The sequence below is a fragment of the Pseudorca crassidens genome, chromosome 10, assembly GCF_039906515.1.
Source record: "Pseudorca crassidens isolate mPseCra1 chromosome 10, mPseCra1.hap1, whole genome shotgun sequence".
NCBI classification, from domain to species: domain Eukaryota; kingdom Metazoa; phylum Chordata; class Mammalia; order Artiodactyla; family Delphinidae; genus Pseudorca; species Pseudorca crassidens.
Window position 1 is genome coordinate 51650161 of NC_090305.1, and position 15820 is coordinate 51665980.

General features: G+C 40.2%; 1 protein-coding gene and 1 pseudogene across 10 annotated transcripts in view; both read left to right on the forward strand.

The window, feature by feature from the left end:
• Positions 1 to 4301: 4301 nt before the first annotated feature.
• The window catches only part of LOC137232188 (large ribosomal subunit protein P1 pseudogene), a 141798-nt pseudogene continuing 130279 nt past the window's right edge, over positions 4302 to 15820 (forward strand).
• RBMS3 (RNA binding motif single stranded interacting protein 3) overlaps positions 4304 to 15820 on the forward strand; it is a 723832-nt gene continuing 712315 nt past the window's right edge. For 7 of the 10 annotated variants that reach the window (XM_067753570.1, XM_067753568.1, XM_067753573.1 and 4 more), the window contains exon 1: positions 4304 to 4438. In XM_067753570.1, coding sequence (XP_067609671.1) covers positions 4364 to 4438 — 75 coding nt within the window. In that variant the 5' untranslated portion in view covers positions 4304 to 4363. The remainder of the gene's footprint in view (positions 4439 to 15820) is intronic. The other 3 variants (XM_067753569.1, XM_067753574.1, XM_067753577.1) reach the window with 1 other exon arrangement.

Sequence of the window (15820 nt, forward strand, 5' to 3'; positions counted from 1 at the left end):
CTGGTGGTGCAGTGGTTGGGAATCCACCTGCCAATGCAGGGGACACGGGTTCGAGCGCTGGTCCAGGAAGATCCCACATGCCACAGAGCAACTAAGCCCTGGCGCCACAACTACTGAGCCTGCGCTCTAGAGCCCTCAAACCACAACTACTGAAGCCTGTGTGCCGCAACTACTGAAGCCCGCGTGCCTAGAACCTGTGCTCTGCAACAGGAGAGGCCACCGCAGTGAGAAGTCCACGCACCGCAACGAAGAGTAGCCCCCGCTCGCTGCCACTGGAGAAAGCCCGCACGCAGCAATGAAGACCCAACGCAGCCAAAAAAAAAAAAAAAATTAAAATCAGTCAGTCATCCAGAGAGGGGACCCAGTTCTTCTCTGGGTCAAGGGCAAACCAGAAGAGTCTCTGTCTCTGCCCAATTGCCCCTTATTTCAATACCATCACTTCCCCATCTCTGGATACGTGTCTGAAACATCCTCTCAATTCTGTTAGCCAAGAACTTGTCTTAAATGAGTGCCTCTCCAGTCTGTGCTGTGAATCACGTGAATCTATAAGAGTCCATGCCCTTTGATGCAGTTTGCTGCTTTGGGATTTGTACAAAATTTGTTTATTTGGCAAATGGCACACAGCTGGCTTCTGATTTAGAGAGTGCCTTAAACTAGTTCCCTCCTACCTTAACTTGATCGTTTAAATGGAAAATGCTGCAGCTCCAACAGAGCAGACATGATATAAAAACTATTTCTGACATGACTATCTTGCCCCCCGAATCTCCATGGCTACTGGGATCTCAGGGAAAAAAAAATAAAAAATGAATGAAACACAGGTTTTACCATCCTCACAAGGGCTAAACTGTCTTTACGTTATTTAAGAAAAGCTTTAAATGTTCAGTGAATGTTCTTAAGCTAATGACAATTAATGCCCAGAAAATACCGATAATCCAATGGAATAGAATAGATTTTGGGAAGCAGCAATTTGTGTAGAAATTGCTCACAGTATTGACACATACTGGGAACTTTGCATATAAGTGGGCTATAGCGTACATTGAGAGGAGTTATTTATTTGGCTTTTTATTTGTAAATAAGGCAGTAGTCCTTTCCCTTTAAGGAGCATCTTGGCAGTTATGAATAAAAGAATACTGATGTCCTTTGTCCAAAGTGGCCACGTTGGCAGAAGCATCTTGGCAGTGATGGAGGAGCATCTTGGCAGTTATGAATGAAAGAATACTGATGTCCTTTGTCCAAAGTGGCTGCGTTGGCAGAAGCCATCTAGGATCCTGATCCTAGGTGTCTTATAATTTGGAGGAACCCCAATCTTTCATTTAGGAAGACAGCATTCTGTAGTTGAAGATGCTTTGGATAGAGTCCTGGCTGTACTGTTAACCATCACTAATTTAGCTTTCCCCACCAAATTCCACCAAGGCTTGTAGACCTTGTCCCAGCCTCATTCTCTACTCTTTACTCCTCTACTCTTTACTTGCTCCCTTCCAGCCCCTGCACTATATCTGGCACATTCCAAAGACACATGCTTGCTGCCAGGCTTTCTGTTCTTACTGGTCCTTCAGCCTGGGATGCTCTTCTCCAGGTGCAGGCTTGTGTTTATTGAGCAGATCCAATAAGTACCAAGGTGTTATCAATGCTTCACATGTTTAACTCAGTGAATTCTCATAATAACTGTATGAAGTGGGCAGTGGCATCGGTTGGAGGAGGCGCCTTGTTCTGATCTGTGTAGGTCTATATCCCCTGCACCCAGAAATGTACTGAAAGATGGATATGAGTTGGGTTAGAGTTGTTGCTGATATTTAAGATGTCTTATTCTTCAGACATTTACGGAGCAACCATTTGGTGCCAGATGCCATGCCAGTTTTAAAAAAGATGAAGGTAAACAAGAATGATGGGACCTCCTCCTTTCCTGCTTTTCCTGATGCTTTCAGAGCATCGTAGAGAAAACAGGCAATTCATAGGTAGTGACATAGGATGAGCATTATATTAGGGTAAATACGAGGTGCTGTGGGAAAGCCAGAGTGCATAGGAAGCCACTGGGTGTGGGTGGTGCTGAGACCAAAGGGCGGGCTGGAGGATCTGCTGAAGGTGGGTCTGGGAGAGCCCCCCTGGCAGAGGGGATGACCGAAGGCCCTGAGAGCACAGCCCAGACCTGAAAGCAGGGCAGTGTCACTCAGGCATCAGACATGGGGGACAGGGTCTACTGCCTGCCTCTGGAGAAGAAAGTTATGTTTGTAAGTGACTTGAAAAGTATACCAAAAGTCAGGACTCTATTGTCTGAGTAGTGAGATGCTGCAAAGAATTTTAAAATCAATGTGATTTTTATTTAGTATCTGATTCAGTTGACTCTCTCCAGCTAGGTAAGTTGGAAGTAGTTCCATTTTCTAGATGAGACCTCTGAGTCCCAGAAGAACACATAAACATTGGCAGACTTGATTTAATTTTCTCAGTGACAGGGCTTCTACCTCCTACTCTCCACCCTCTCCCCTTCCTTCCTTCCGATCGTCATTCTTGTCAAAAGTCAAACATAAAACTGTGTGCCCACCATCCTGATCTGTCTCCAAGGAACCTACCTGCACTCACAGGGCTCCCAGGAACCAGACCCCTGCGGGAAGCCCATTGCCCCAGGGGTAGTAGGGCTTGTACATGGGACCGCATTCTCTGGTCTTCTTGCCTAGGAAGCTGGATTTGTACCGGGAACCTTTCATCTGAAAAGGCAACTCTGGGCTGGGGAGAATACAGCCGACTTGACAAAGTCGAGAGGAGTTCAGTGCTGGTCTGCCCACGCTCTGGGCATGCGTGAGCCCTCAGCAAAACACAGCTGGCACGTCTAATTTTAGCCTCGCCTGCCTTGAAAAGGGACCCTTTAAGGAAATATATTTCCTCTGAAACAATCTGTATTATAATGTAGCAGCTGATAGACACGTCAGAATACTACTTATTATTGGTGGAGAAACACCCTGCCAAGTGATTATGATTTTTGTTCTTTGTGTTTGTGTATGATGATGTCAGGAAAGTGATTAAAGCCTCCATGAATCATAAAGAGATAGACAGTGAGAGAAACAGTGATTTTATTTATCAAGACGATCATAAACCGAAGGGGACACCTCTTTAGATTTTTACAAAATGGATGTAATGATCAGATTGATTATTTCTGCTGTGATAAGTTGCTGATTGTGATCTGATGATGCCTGGCTTGTTACGAGCAGTCCTGGAGTAGACTACAACATTTCTTCAGTACTTACCATCCTCCACGTTCTCCGAGAAGTAAAAGGTTAGTTTCTAAAGCAGGTCTTGGATTCCTTCGGCTTTAGTGCGTTCACAGGTTTTGAAAGCATCCGGGACACACTTTTTCCATTTTCACCAGCAAGCTTAGCCCGTCTGCCTTGATTTTTTCCTTTCTCTCCCTTCCTCCCTTCGTCCTCCTGTCCCTCCCGGGGTCTGCTGTGTTTTGTTTCGCAGTGTGGCTTACCTTGAAACTTGGCAAGCAAAGCAAAGAAGGCAGCTCTTGTGCGGGGTTGATGGAGGGAAGGATAAGGAATCATCCGCCGCCCACATTTGAGTTCCCCGGGATCAGCGGCAGCGGCAGCAGCTTTGCTGCAAAAACCGCTTTGCTATTCGAGATAGCCAGTAGAGGGAATCGGAACTTTGCTTGCAGCAGGGGTTGAAGCAGCCTTTTTTTTTTTTTTCTTGGAGGAAAGACTGCAGCCTTCTGGACTGCGTACGCTGCTCCCTGGAGGGGCTCTCCGGGTCCCACCCACTGGCTGGAAGGAGGGGACGTGAATGAAAGGACAGGACAAGCACCGAACACCATGTCACTCTGGGAGGGACACAGCAGCAACTGAGCTGTGAGAGGTTTTTTTTTTTTTTTTTTTTTTAGTTTTTCTTTTCCCCTTTCTTTTTCTTTCTTCCCTCCCCCCTTTTCTTTTTTCTTTTTCTTTCTTTTTTTTTTTTTTCGTTTTCTTTAAGGTGGGGAAAGAGACACACAGGAGACAGGAAGCTGATCTGCAAGATTTCCGAGTTGTGCTAAAAGGACTTTGATTTTTTTTTTTTTTTCCTTTACAAACGTTGGCAATTGACATCACTACGGACAGCCGGGTAGAGAACAAACTGCCTCATCCCAAGTGGACCCCAGGCGAGAGCTGGGGAGGCTGTGTGGGGGTTTTCCTATAAATCCCCCACCTCCCTCTTTTTTTGGTGTGTTTCTTTTTAAAATTCTTGCTGTGTTGGAACTAGTGAGTGGTGGAAGACTCTCCGAAGCCTCATCAGTCATCGGGACTGTCAGGAATAGTGGTTCCAGAGGAAGCTCGGCCTGGGGCACATACCCTGTCATCCAGTTCCCTGCCTCGGAGATAGAGATTCCAGCTACATGGGCAAACGCCTGGATCAGCCACAAATGTACCCCCAGTACACTTACTACTATCCTCATTATCTCCAAACCAAGGTATGGCTCGCTCCACAGTCTGGCAGCAGTGGGGTGTCCTTCTGAACTTGGGATGGGAAACAGACAGGCATGGGAATTATTATTTACCACCTCCCTCCCCTTACCCCATCACCTCTTCCTGCTTCTTTGAAATTAGTAACATAGCAATGGAGTTAATGAAGCAGAGAAGGATATAAGAAGAAAGCAAGCCTGGAACTGGTGCTTTCTCTTTAAGAAGAGATAATAGTTTTACTTGAGTTCCTTTGTTGTTATTTGGCTGCCTAGGTGTTCCTGATATCCGTCAAGTCCTTGGCCGATGGGCAGGGTTGTTAAAAAGGAGATCCTAACAGTGATGATCAGGCACAAGAATACAATTTCAGGGGCTTTTCTGGTGAGCTGTTCTTTGTTTGTGGCTCTAAAAGGTTTTTTCCCACTGGATAGGACACGCCGGGGTGGGGGCGACTCAAACTTTTAACCGCTGAGTGTAGCATGAAAGACGGGTGTGGGAAGGTACACGGTAACTAATTCAAGTCTCTTAGAGTTTGCTTGGGTACATTTTTGTGTTTTCTATGGCCTTATTTTATACTGAGGATGATCAGGATGCTAGAGAGTGAATTTAGGAGCTTTACAATAGATGTTCTTTACTTTTAGAAGCTAGATGTTGGCTGCCATCAGGAGGCCTGGGTCTTGAAACACGATGAAATACACTGATGATAATTGGACATGAATTGGTTAAATACTTTAGGCTTTATGTGTGTGCTCAAATGATCATGAGGGGGCCAGTGGCAAGACCACGTCACTGAACAGTGGGTCATGCCAATCATGAACTTTATCCTGCAGTTCAGACATGGAAGACTCTCAGGTGTGAAATCTCTGCTCCAATTTGTCAATTACATCGGACTTAATTTCAGGGGAAAATGTTGGTTATTCCCCCTTGAATGCATGGATTGTATTCCTTTATGGATGATATTATTTTATATTGCATTAGCCAGACTCTACCGTGTTCTTGGTAAATACGCCAGGAGTGAACAAGGCATGCCTGAGTGATCTGTGCTGTCACCAGGACTGGGTGCTGTGATTTGGGTTTGGTAATTCATGCCGTAGTTAGCTCTCATTTATTCTCTCTCACCAAACAATGCTGATTTGTAAACCAGATCAGGCAGCAGACTTTCAGTATTATATTAAAGATTGTTCTTTTTTTCCTTTCCTTTCTCAGTCGCTTTACAATTTGCCCTGCCCCTCCAAGGTCGACTCACACCGCTTTTTGCCTTTGTGAGCATTTAGTTTGGGCTGCTGCTGAAATAAATAGACCAGCCCGCCTGCTCCAGTGGCTAGAGTTTTAACTCTTTGGGGGATTGGGAAGAGAACGGCTGCCTGCCTTCCTCAAAGAAATGGCAAAGCAAGGACAAGTTAAAAGGAGAAATTTATAGTCATTTCTCATCCCCCAAAGAAACAGAAACAACAAACAAAGGTTGCATGAAAAATATCGCACATTCCATCCCCTTTAGTCATTTGGCTAAATTTTTCCAAATGTTTCAAAATTCATGCTTTCTTTTTGGTTCTCGTTTTCTCCGATGAAGTCTATTCAGAAAAGAAACTTTAGACCAAAATGAATGGAATAATTGCTTTTTGGTTTGAGATTTCTTTTAACCTATTGCTAGCAGGAAATAATGTCAGGCACGTTATATTAAAGACACAGGACCAGCTACACTGGTGGGAAGTTTGTGTGTGTGTGTGTGTGTGTGTGTGTGTTGTTTGGGGTAAAGAGGAAACATGGGGTGTTGAGGGAAAAGAGAGCTAGAAAAATAGAGAGGGAATTTAAAAAAAAATCTGTTTTGGGGTCCTATGTAGTTTAGTGTTGTGTAGACAGGCAGCATCTGGATCTTGTTACTTTCAAGCTAGTCAAAGCCATCAACTTCTGGAACATTTTTAAAGAAGTTAGATCCATTAGGCGACCTCAGCTGATATTTGGGTAATCAGATCAGGGTGGTAGGGAGTATAAGATCAGCTACTTTGGCTATCATGGTAGTTCATATTGATTATTACGTTGTAAAATTTCGACAGTGCTGTGAAGTTGTCAAATATCATTACAGTGGCTCTGAAATGACAGACATTAATGACATTCCTGGAAGCTGAAGATATGAAAATGTGCCCTGTTTGGGAACTTAGGCACTCAGGGAATGGGAGGAAGGGTCAATGTGCAATATTTTAAAATATGGGAACTTTCTGACAGCATTCACACTGTATAATAAAGTCTCATCACACCCCAGCATAGCATGAAAACAACCGGGTTGTTTCAGTAGCACTTTCTGCTCCTTTTACACTTATATCTCAAAATATAACGTAGAGTAATTTTGAAGGAAATGCATGCTGCTTAGATTTATTTGCTAAGCCTAGGTGGAATTCCATAAAATCCACTGTCCTTCCAGCCCTGGCTTGTAGTTTTAATCCAATTTTAAAATCATTGCTTTTTAAAATGATGCTAATATGTAAAGAATATTTATGGTTGATAAAAATAGAATTCTGTGGTTGACAACAAAAATCATATTCTGGTGATACCGTGCCTTAAACTGTTCTCTAAATTCAGGTGTTTTTAACTCACCCACGAAAGCTATTTGCTGACATTAGTTTGGGTTGGAAAATCTTCATGGGATGTTTATTATTGTGTTCATTCAGAAAATGCCAAAATACTGAGCCTTCTCTTTCTACCTAAATATGTGTGTTAAATGCAGCTGCTATTTTCTTATGATAAAACAAAATGAAAACGGATTTTGAAATAAATGCAACTGTCTTCCATTTCCTTAAATGCAATTTAAGTTTTAGAAAAACTTGTGACACTTCCCTGCTTTCTCTGCTCCCCTTATTACCCATCACATTAGAACCAATCTCTTCACTTTGTTGCTTCAAAAGAAAAAAAAAATAGAAATAAGATATTTATGCTTTTGTTTCTTTGAAAAAATTTCCAGATGCTTAAAATGTTATATTAGAAAAATGTATGGGTAAGTCAAATAAAAGGAAAACCCATGGCTGACTTGTAGCTGTTGTACCTTGTAGTAATGTGGGTATAACATGCTTACTCTCCCAGACCTCACATTCAAAGTTGTCACTTGTCAATCTTCCTTTTGACCGATTTTGTTTTCCTAGCCAAAGAAGCAATTTCTAAAAAGAACATTACTTTTATTTAGAAGTAATGAAGAAATTTTGGTGACATGTCATAATATTTCAATAAAAGACGTAACTAGATTTTAAAAAAAGAGTTTCATCAAAACGAATTTGCTGTTGGAAAAGCCACCCATAATAATCAGCAAGTTTTAGAGAAAGGAGATCAAAAAATAGTTTCTTAGCTTAATGATAATATATGTAATGATGTTTGCTTAAGTTGTAACATAATATTTCTCAAGAATTTTGTTACAGCCCATTCCAAATAACCAACCTGTTGCTATTGCATTATGAGACCCAGGGTGAATTTCAATCTGAATTCGAGGTACTTTGGGGGTGTTTTTTTTGAAAAACAAATGAGTTGAACTGGGAAAGCTAAAGAGTAAAACATGGTCACAGCCTGGTGAGTTGATATTTTGCAGTTGAGAAATAGATATTTCTCTCATATGTGATATTTAGAAAACTTTAGTCATCTTCATGAAACTTAAAACTCACCCAAGCGCACACAGCAAGTTTGTCTTTTCTTCCTTTCCACGCCCTTGCCAGATCACTCTATTTCTCCCAGTTCAGTGCAGTTTCTAATCACTCTGCTTTTTCATCAGTCTGCTGCCTGCCCTTCTTTGGCCATCTGCTTCCTCAGAAGACCTTGAAGAAAGGGGTTCAGACCATGGAACCCTGTCCAGGTCTCCCTGGCTGGTGGTACTCAAATTCTGTTCAGAGCCTGGTGTGAAGTTGGGGTCAGGTGGAGGAGTAATTCATCACCAGCACACTGATTTCAGGCTGAATTTCCAGCCATCTGCAGCTGGACAGCCGCCCGGCTCTAAATGTCTAGCTGGACCCCAGTTGTGCCATGAAAAGAGCAGACACTTGAAAACACAAGGCCAGGGCGCCCTGCAAAGGAAGAGGGAGCCTCCCCGGGGGGCCAAGGATATTCTTAAAGATGTGAATGTACAGGTCCTACAAAAGCAAAACAAAACAACCCTTCACACATTCCTCGCACATGAAAATGTAGAAAATCTTGCAGAGGGAGGGAATGAGTTTAGAATTTCCTTAGTACTTCCTGCCTCAGATTTGCATTGATAGTCAGAGTTGGTAACTTGCCAGTTACCAACCAGTTTTGTATGTTTCAGCCTTGAAAACTCCCAGGTACTGTTTTCCTTTGAAGGACTGAAACATATAAAACCAGTTTTCTAAAAATCTTACAGCAAGAGAATTTTTAGGAATAACTCCACATATTTCTTTCACTGCAGGGGGGTTATATGATAGCATGAAATGATGATCGATCTTATCTCCTGTTAGAATGTGTACTATTTTAATTGGTTTTAAATGAGAGAAACAGAGAAACAAGAGGCTACCTTGCCTTTTCAATTTGGTTTTTTTTCTTTACTCCTCCAAATCTTTGTTTGCATTGGGATTTTCTTTCTCTAATGTAGTCATTGTTTTCACAACACTAAGTTTGGTGCCTACTAAAAGGAGTAGAAATGTAAAAAGTTCATGCTTTTTTTTTTTTTTCCCAGAATAATTCCAAACTTAAGGGAAACACTGTGTATATTTCTTTGAACAGTATCTTTCCAACACATTTTCCTTTCACTTTCTCTCAATTTGGAAAAAGAAAAACAGAATTATAACTCAAACCTATTTCCATGAAGTACTAAAATGTATTTGAGGGCTGGAGGTAGGGGCCACGTGAAGGAAGAGGCCAAAGAGAAGGAAGGATGCACATCATTCCAGGTCTTTCTGGCTCCAGGAATTATGGAAAGCTTCGTTTTTGCACTAATATGATTTACACAATCCTTTTTGACATTATCAGTCTTTTTGGCAGAGAGAAGTCTCAGTCACAATGATGCCCATGCCAAATTCTAAGAAAACCAGGGTTTTCCTTTAAAAGAAAATCTTTGGAGTGTTGGACTTCTTATTCAGAGTAAATGGTTGATGTTTATCCAAAATTGACTTCAAGTACTACATTAAAATTGTGTTTTGTAACAGCCTCATAAGCCACAGCTGTATGTGATTAAATAGTGTAATATCAAAAGCATGTGAGAAGAGACATTTTTATGCTATAGCTGTTCGCAGCAAGAGTACAGATGGGGCTGAGGGGAGCCCAAGAGCAGAAATGTGTGTGGTGATACGTGTGTTGTTGAGGATATGTTATGATACGTTGTGTTGAGGGTACGTGTTGCTATTTTTGGCAGTAGTGGGAAAAATGCTGAACTATCTTGGATGTGATTAAAAATATGCTATTTGAAAATGGAAACCAACATAAAATACCAATTTTTATTTTAAATATGGAATGCCATTTCATTGCAAAACACATAGTTACTGAATGGATCTGAAAGAAATACAGATGGAAAGATGAAAGTTATTCCCATGAAGCACACATTCAAAAAGTAAAAGTGAAGTTTTTCCTTTCTGTTTTGAAATTATAAATGGTTTTCTTCTCTGTTTCTTTGCTACTTTAATCTATGGAACTATTGTAAGAAAACCTTCAGGCCATTTATCCCTAAACAAAAGAGTGATACATGGTAAGGATCAGTGACTTAGAGCAAAATAGGTGGCAGTGTGATTCTTTTTTAAGATGTTTGAGAATATGATATTCAGTTTGGTATGAATATGAAAATTTTGTTGCTAGTGTTAAAAATTACATAGTCACACAAGGAGACAACTTTTGTTTCTTTTTCTTTAGCAGGGATGTTATAGTAAAGAGGCTTTAACTACAGTGTTTTTGAAAGACTGTTCGTGAAAACTATAATCTCTTATCTTCTAGAGATTATCATTCTATAGGGTTACTAATACTAATAAAAGATTTTTTACTAAGTGATCATTTTCAGGGCCTTGAAAAAGCCTATAGAATTGGCTCTTTATTTTCAGATTTCAAACATTCGAAAGCAATTTTCAAAAGGCAAGGAGAGGTGTGGACCGAGGTAAGTTGGATTCTGTTTGTTTTGGTTTTGAATTTTTCTTTTTCAAGTTGATATTGGCAGAGAATTTGTTCACATAACTTTATTTTTCCATGTAGCTTTATTGGTCAGGAACTATATACCATGTAGAATCAGATATCTGAATGAAGTTTTGCTGCTCAGAACATCAACCTCTAATATACATCCAATTTCTAGTGGATGGAGAGTAAATTATAAGACATTCATTCTGCTTTTCTTTGGGAGAATTCTCTGATTTGTGTGTCAGTGAGTTAGTTTCTAGGACAGGTTCCCTAAGATCCCTTCCAGGCTTAGCATTTGTGACTCTTGCTTTGAGATGGATGAGGCTGCTTTGATATATTAGGGATATTTGGGAGATGACCTTGGATTTGTGCCACTGATGAGTTTTTGTTCAGGTCCTCAGCGCTTTCTACAGAGCAGATCAAGCACTGCTTTGACGACTCTGGAGGCTTGACACATGAAACTGTCTGCATCCTTCACCACATCTAAATCCAGGGCACCCAGAGAAACACCCCCATTACCCAGGATTGGGTGGAGAGCAGCTCCCACGGGTGAGGCCAAGTGACAGGCACTCTTTAATCATCATTGCTGGCTTTGTCGTGGTTCAAGTTTTCTTCCTTGAGTGGGTAAAATTAGGCCTTATGCGAAGACTTGCTCTCTCCAGGTGGCATAAGAGCTGAATAGTGATGCATGTGTTTGGCTAAACCAGTTGATCTCATTGAGATCCTAACAGCCCGAGCTTCCCTGGTGGCGCAGTGGTTGAGAGTCCGCCTGCCGATGCAGGGGACACGGTTCGTGCCCCGGTCCGCGAAGATCCCACATGCCGCGGAGCGGCTGGGCCCGTGAGCCATGGACGCTGAGCCTGCAAGTCTGGAGCCTGTGCTCCACAACGGGAGAGGCCACAACAGTGAGAGGCCCGTGTACCGCAAAAAAAAAATGAATTAAATAAAATAAATTTTAAAAAAAAGATCCCGACAGCCCTAGTTTCATGAATGAATCTAAGAGCTCGTGTACATGTGGAAATAACAATTGATAGATGAAATGCTATTTTGACTGGAGTTTGCAAAGCCTTCAAATCCCTGAATTTCTGAATAGTAACCTTTAAAGAGCAGGGAAAAAATACTCTAGTAACCAGAGTGCATGGTATTGTAGGAGAAAAATAATATCTTCTCCAGGACACATAAACAAAAACATTCTCTTTTCCTCTCTTTCTCACTAGGTACTCTTCTTGGTCCTCCTCAAAGCCCCTGTTACCTGAATTAATGAAAGTAAATGGAACCCTGAATTTTGTTTTTATGAATGACTAACAAATACCAAAAATAAACTAGACTACATACACAGTCAAGGCAACCCTGATAATATCCTTTCCTGTTGTGTGGAAAGTAAGGCATAATAGAAGTAAAATAAATCTCATGATATTCTAAATATTGGTAGTAAGTGTTTTGGGGAACTGATTTTTAACTTTTTCTAGAATTAGTTTTCTTATCATTATACCTTAGGGTTAAGAAATTGTCATGTATTGCCCAGATGCAGGTGACCTTCTGTTTATCTCATTCTTAACTGGTGGTTTTCAAGCTGAATATGGATCATGTATAGAATTTAACGAGAATTTTGGAGAAGTCTTCCTATTTTTATCTAGGGACTGCTATTTATCATAGTCATAATTCTGATTGATGACAATTTAGTGAAAAGGAAAATGGGAAACAGAATGCTATCTGGTTTTCTGGAACGGTTTAAGATTTCTTAAAAGGTTTTCTTATGTATACAAGTCATATTTGAGGCTATTACTGTTGACTGTAAACTCTTAGGTTGCCACTTTTAAAACTTATTCACACAGATTGGATGGTGGCATCCTGGATATAACTTAGAACTAAGGTAACTTAAAATTCAAGCGAATATACATTTTTTCTCTCTTTATTTATTTTTGCATTTTTAAGCAAATATACTTTTAAAGTCCCAAATAGTTTTTTAAAATCTTTCTTTCTTTCTTTCTTTCTTTAGCTATGCTGGGTCTTAGTTGTGGCATGCAGCATATTTTAGTTGCAGCACGCAGGATCTTCAGTTGTGGCATGTGGGATCTAGTTCCCTGACTAGGGATTGAACCCGGGCCCCCTGCATTGGGAGCACAGAGTCTTAGCCACTGGACCACCAGGGAAGTCCCCCAAATAGTTTTGAGTAGATGAAGTATTTGAAGAAGTGTGTACAAAGCTTGGAAGAAAATTTCAGACTGTTTTCAGGGATATCATACAAGAAAACCATATGACATACCCATGATGTTGAATTTCTTCTTGAGAGATGAGAGAAGCAGATTATTTTTAGCTTGATGCTAGTCCCTTGAAGGGTTGTGATAGCTCCTGTGTTAGCCTTGGTCTTGGCTTTCGGCCCCTCGGTCTCTTGTCCATTGCCAGGCATACCAGTCGAGACTGTGCCTTCAGAAGTAAGGATGTTGTGTTGTAATCTAGGTAGGCAGGGAAATCGGAAAAGAATAAATTTCTGATGTTCTTTTCTCAATTTATTCCAAAAAGTTAACCATTGACTTTACACTTTATTATTCATCTGTTAGGACAACTGGACTTATGTTAGCAACAGGGAATTTTCCCTTTCTGGCTTGTTCTTGTGTTTAACTTTGTTGAAGTTAAACACAAAAAAGTTGAGGAAAAAGTACAAGGGAATAGGTCAGTGAACAGGGAAGAATTCTGATCTTTTAAACTTTTTTATTGAAGTATAGTTGATTTACAAGGTTGTATTAATTTCACCTGTACAGCAAAGTGATTCAGTTATACATATATATATTCTTTTTCACATTCTTTTCCATTATGGTTTGTTACAGGACACTGAATATAGTTCCCTGTGTTATACAATAGGACCTTGTTGTTTATCCATGAACAGGGAAGAATTTTCCTCCAAATTTAGCGATGTCCTTTAACAATGGGAGAAGTAAAGGGTCATTCTAAAACTTCCATATTTTCTGAACACTTTAGGGGCCTCCCACTTCTCAACAAATATATTAAACATATTAAAGTGTACTCATATTCCACATCAAATTATATTTTTTTGTAATAAAATATGGGAAGAGTTTTTATTATTTTGCCACTAAAACTCTCTGAGTACGAGTAAATTCATTTATGTGTGCTTGTGAATTTATGTGCACTTACCATCTTGTATATGTAGGTGTTCTTGCAAAATGAAAAAAATCTAATCTACAGATCTTCTTGAGGTACAAAGAAATATTATTTCGGTCTCTACTAAATAGAACAATGAATAAAGTTGGCAATGTATTATGCTTTGTAGAAACAAACGTTTGCTAAATTTGGTTTCACAGGTTTCTTTTTTGTTTGGAGGCAATACATTTTTCTCATCTTGTCAGTGCTTTTGTGGGTCCCTAAAGTGGTCGGAGAGCCTGGAAAGCTGGCCATATCTCTACCTACTGTGACATTTTGTCATTCAAGATATCTCTGTATTTTAGTAATCCCAAATTTCCAGGGTGGGACATGTGTTAGAACAGCACAGTGTATTGGAAAATGTCATTAACATTCGTTGGCTAAAATATGTCACAAGCAGATACATTGGATTGACCTTTGGTGGTGAGATCAATTGAAAGTTCCAGATCTGGGTGCCAGGTTCACAGAATTTTTTCATTGTGCAATTGGTAGAATTGTTTACCAATTGGCAAGAAAAAGAGCTTGACTGTAACAGGTGTTTCCCTGGGCTCTCAGCTTAGGGTCCAAGCAGGAGGCAAGTTCCTGGCACAGTAGTTATTTTATGGCATAATCTTTCTAAATTCTTCTGTTTCTAAATAGGGTCATGGGTTTTTTTACACGTATTAAAACGGCCACCTCCTCCTGTTCCCCAAGTCCATGATTATTCACCTTGGATGACTTCTCTTGGTTTCCAGAGGTCCCTGTCAACCCTGCAACATCTGTGTGCCTCTGAAAGCAGACATGTCTGCACATATGCACACCCCAGTCAGACCCACCATGACTTTCACAAGTGGGTGAGCACCCTGAAGATACTGCTTCTCTAGCCTTAAGCCAAGCACAATGCTTCCTTCATTTTTATTCTGATTTTTATTATTTTCAGTAATATAAGAAAACAAGGATGCCTGGTCCAGAGCATGGCCTTCTCCCCCCACCTCAGTCAAGAAGGACTTTTCTCTGTCTCTTTAGACCCCTGCATATGCTCACACCCGAAAACTCCCTCCCCTCTCACAATCTTGAAGGGAGAATTCTCATAATCACCCAATGTTTTGATTCTCCTCCTAATTACTCAGTTTTCCTTCCCAGCCCTCTAGCCAGATCTCACCAAATTTCATCAGCAGATTCAATGAATAAGCTTTGATTTCTCTTTCACAAACATAAAACACACACACACACACACATTTCTGGAAACTTTAAGAATTGTTTCGATGGTTCTGATTTTCTCTGAGGCTAAATGACCACTGAGAAATATGGAGAGGCAAAGTGGTCTTAAGGAGACATATACTCATTCTTTTCAGGTCTAATAAGTTTTTTGCTGCTAGCTGATGGCAAAAGGGGACGAGTCTCACCAAAATACAGATGACTAATAACTTTTACTTTCTTTCAAAAATGTAGTATCTTCCCATGATCTGAGATATATTGATAATGTATTATGCAAACTATATATATATTCTTTTTCCTCCGTTATTCTTGATAGAATTTTTTAGAAATCTTATTGATAGATTGACTCTAATTTTTCCCCAATTTCATTGTTTATTGTTTATATTGTGGAAATTCTAATGATCCTCAAAGCTTGTAATGATGAGGCTGTCAATAGCATGGTAGAAAAAAATGGCAGTTCCATGATTTTAATTTTACAAGTGATTTAGGAGAAGCACCAAGAAAGATAAAACAAAGAAAAGAAGAAAGAGAAAATAAGAGGCTAATGTTATCAAGTTCTAATTTATTTTTGAAAATGTCTGGAATTTGACTATTTTTCTTTCCAAAGGCAAAGGATAAGAGCTGTTTGCAAAGGAAGTGATAGTTTAGGAATCAAAGAACCATCTTCGGGAAAAACTTTGATGTGAATATAGAACTTGATTTGGAGGAGTCATATAGTTGAGACTTTTGGTGTCTTGTGAAAAAGTAAAAAATTCAATGCTTCTGAGGACAGCTTAGTGCTTTGTTCTAGGACAGCTTAGTGCTTTGTTCTGCTTCCACATATCAATGCACTTGATAACTTCCAGCACCTGCTTTTCTTGTTCTGGTTTACCCATCACTCGTTCCTACCGACGACCTGGATAAAAGCCATATTGTTTTTGACTGGAAACAAGGGTGTTTTTTAGAAGAAT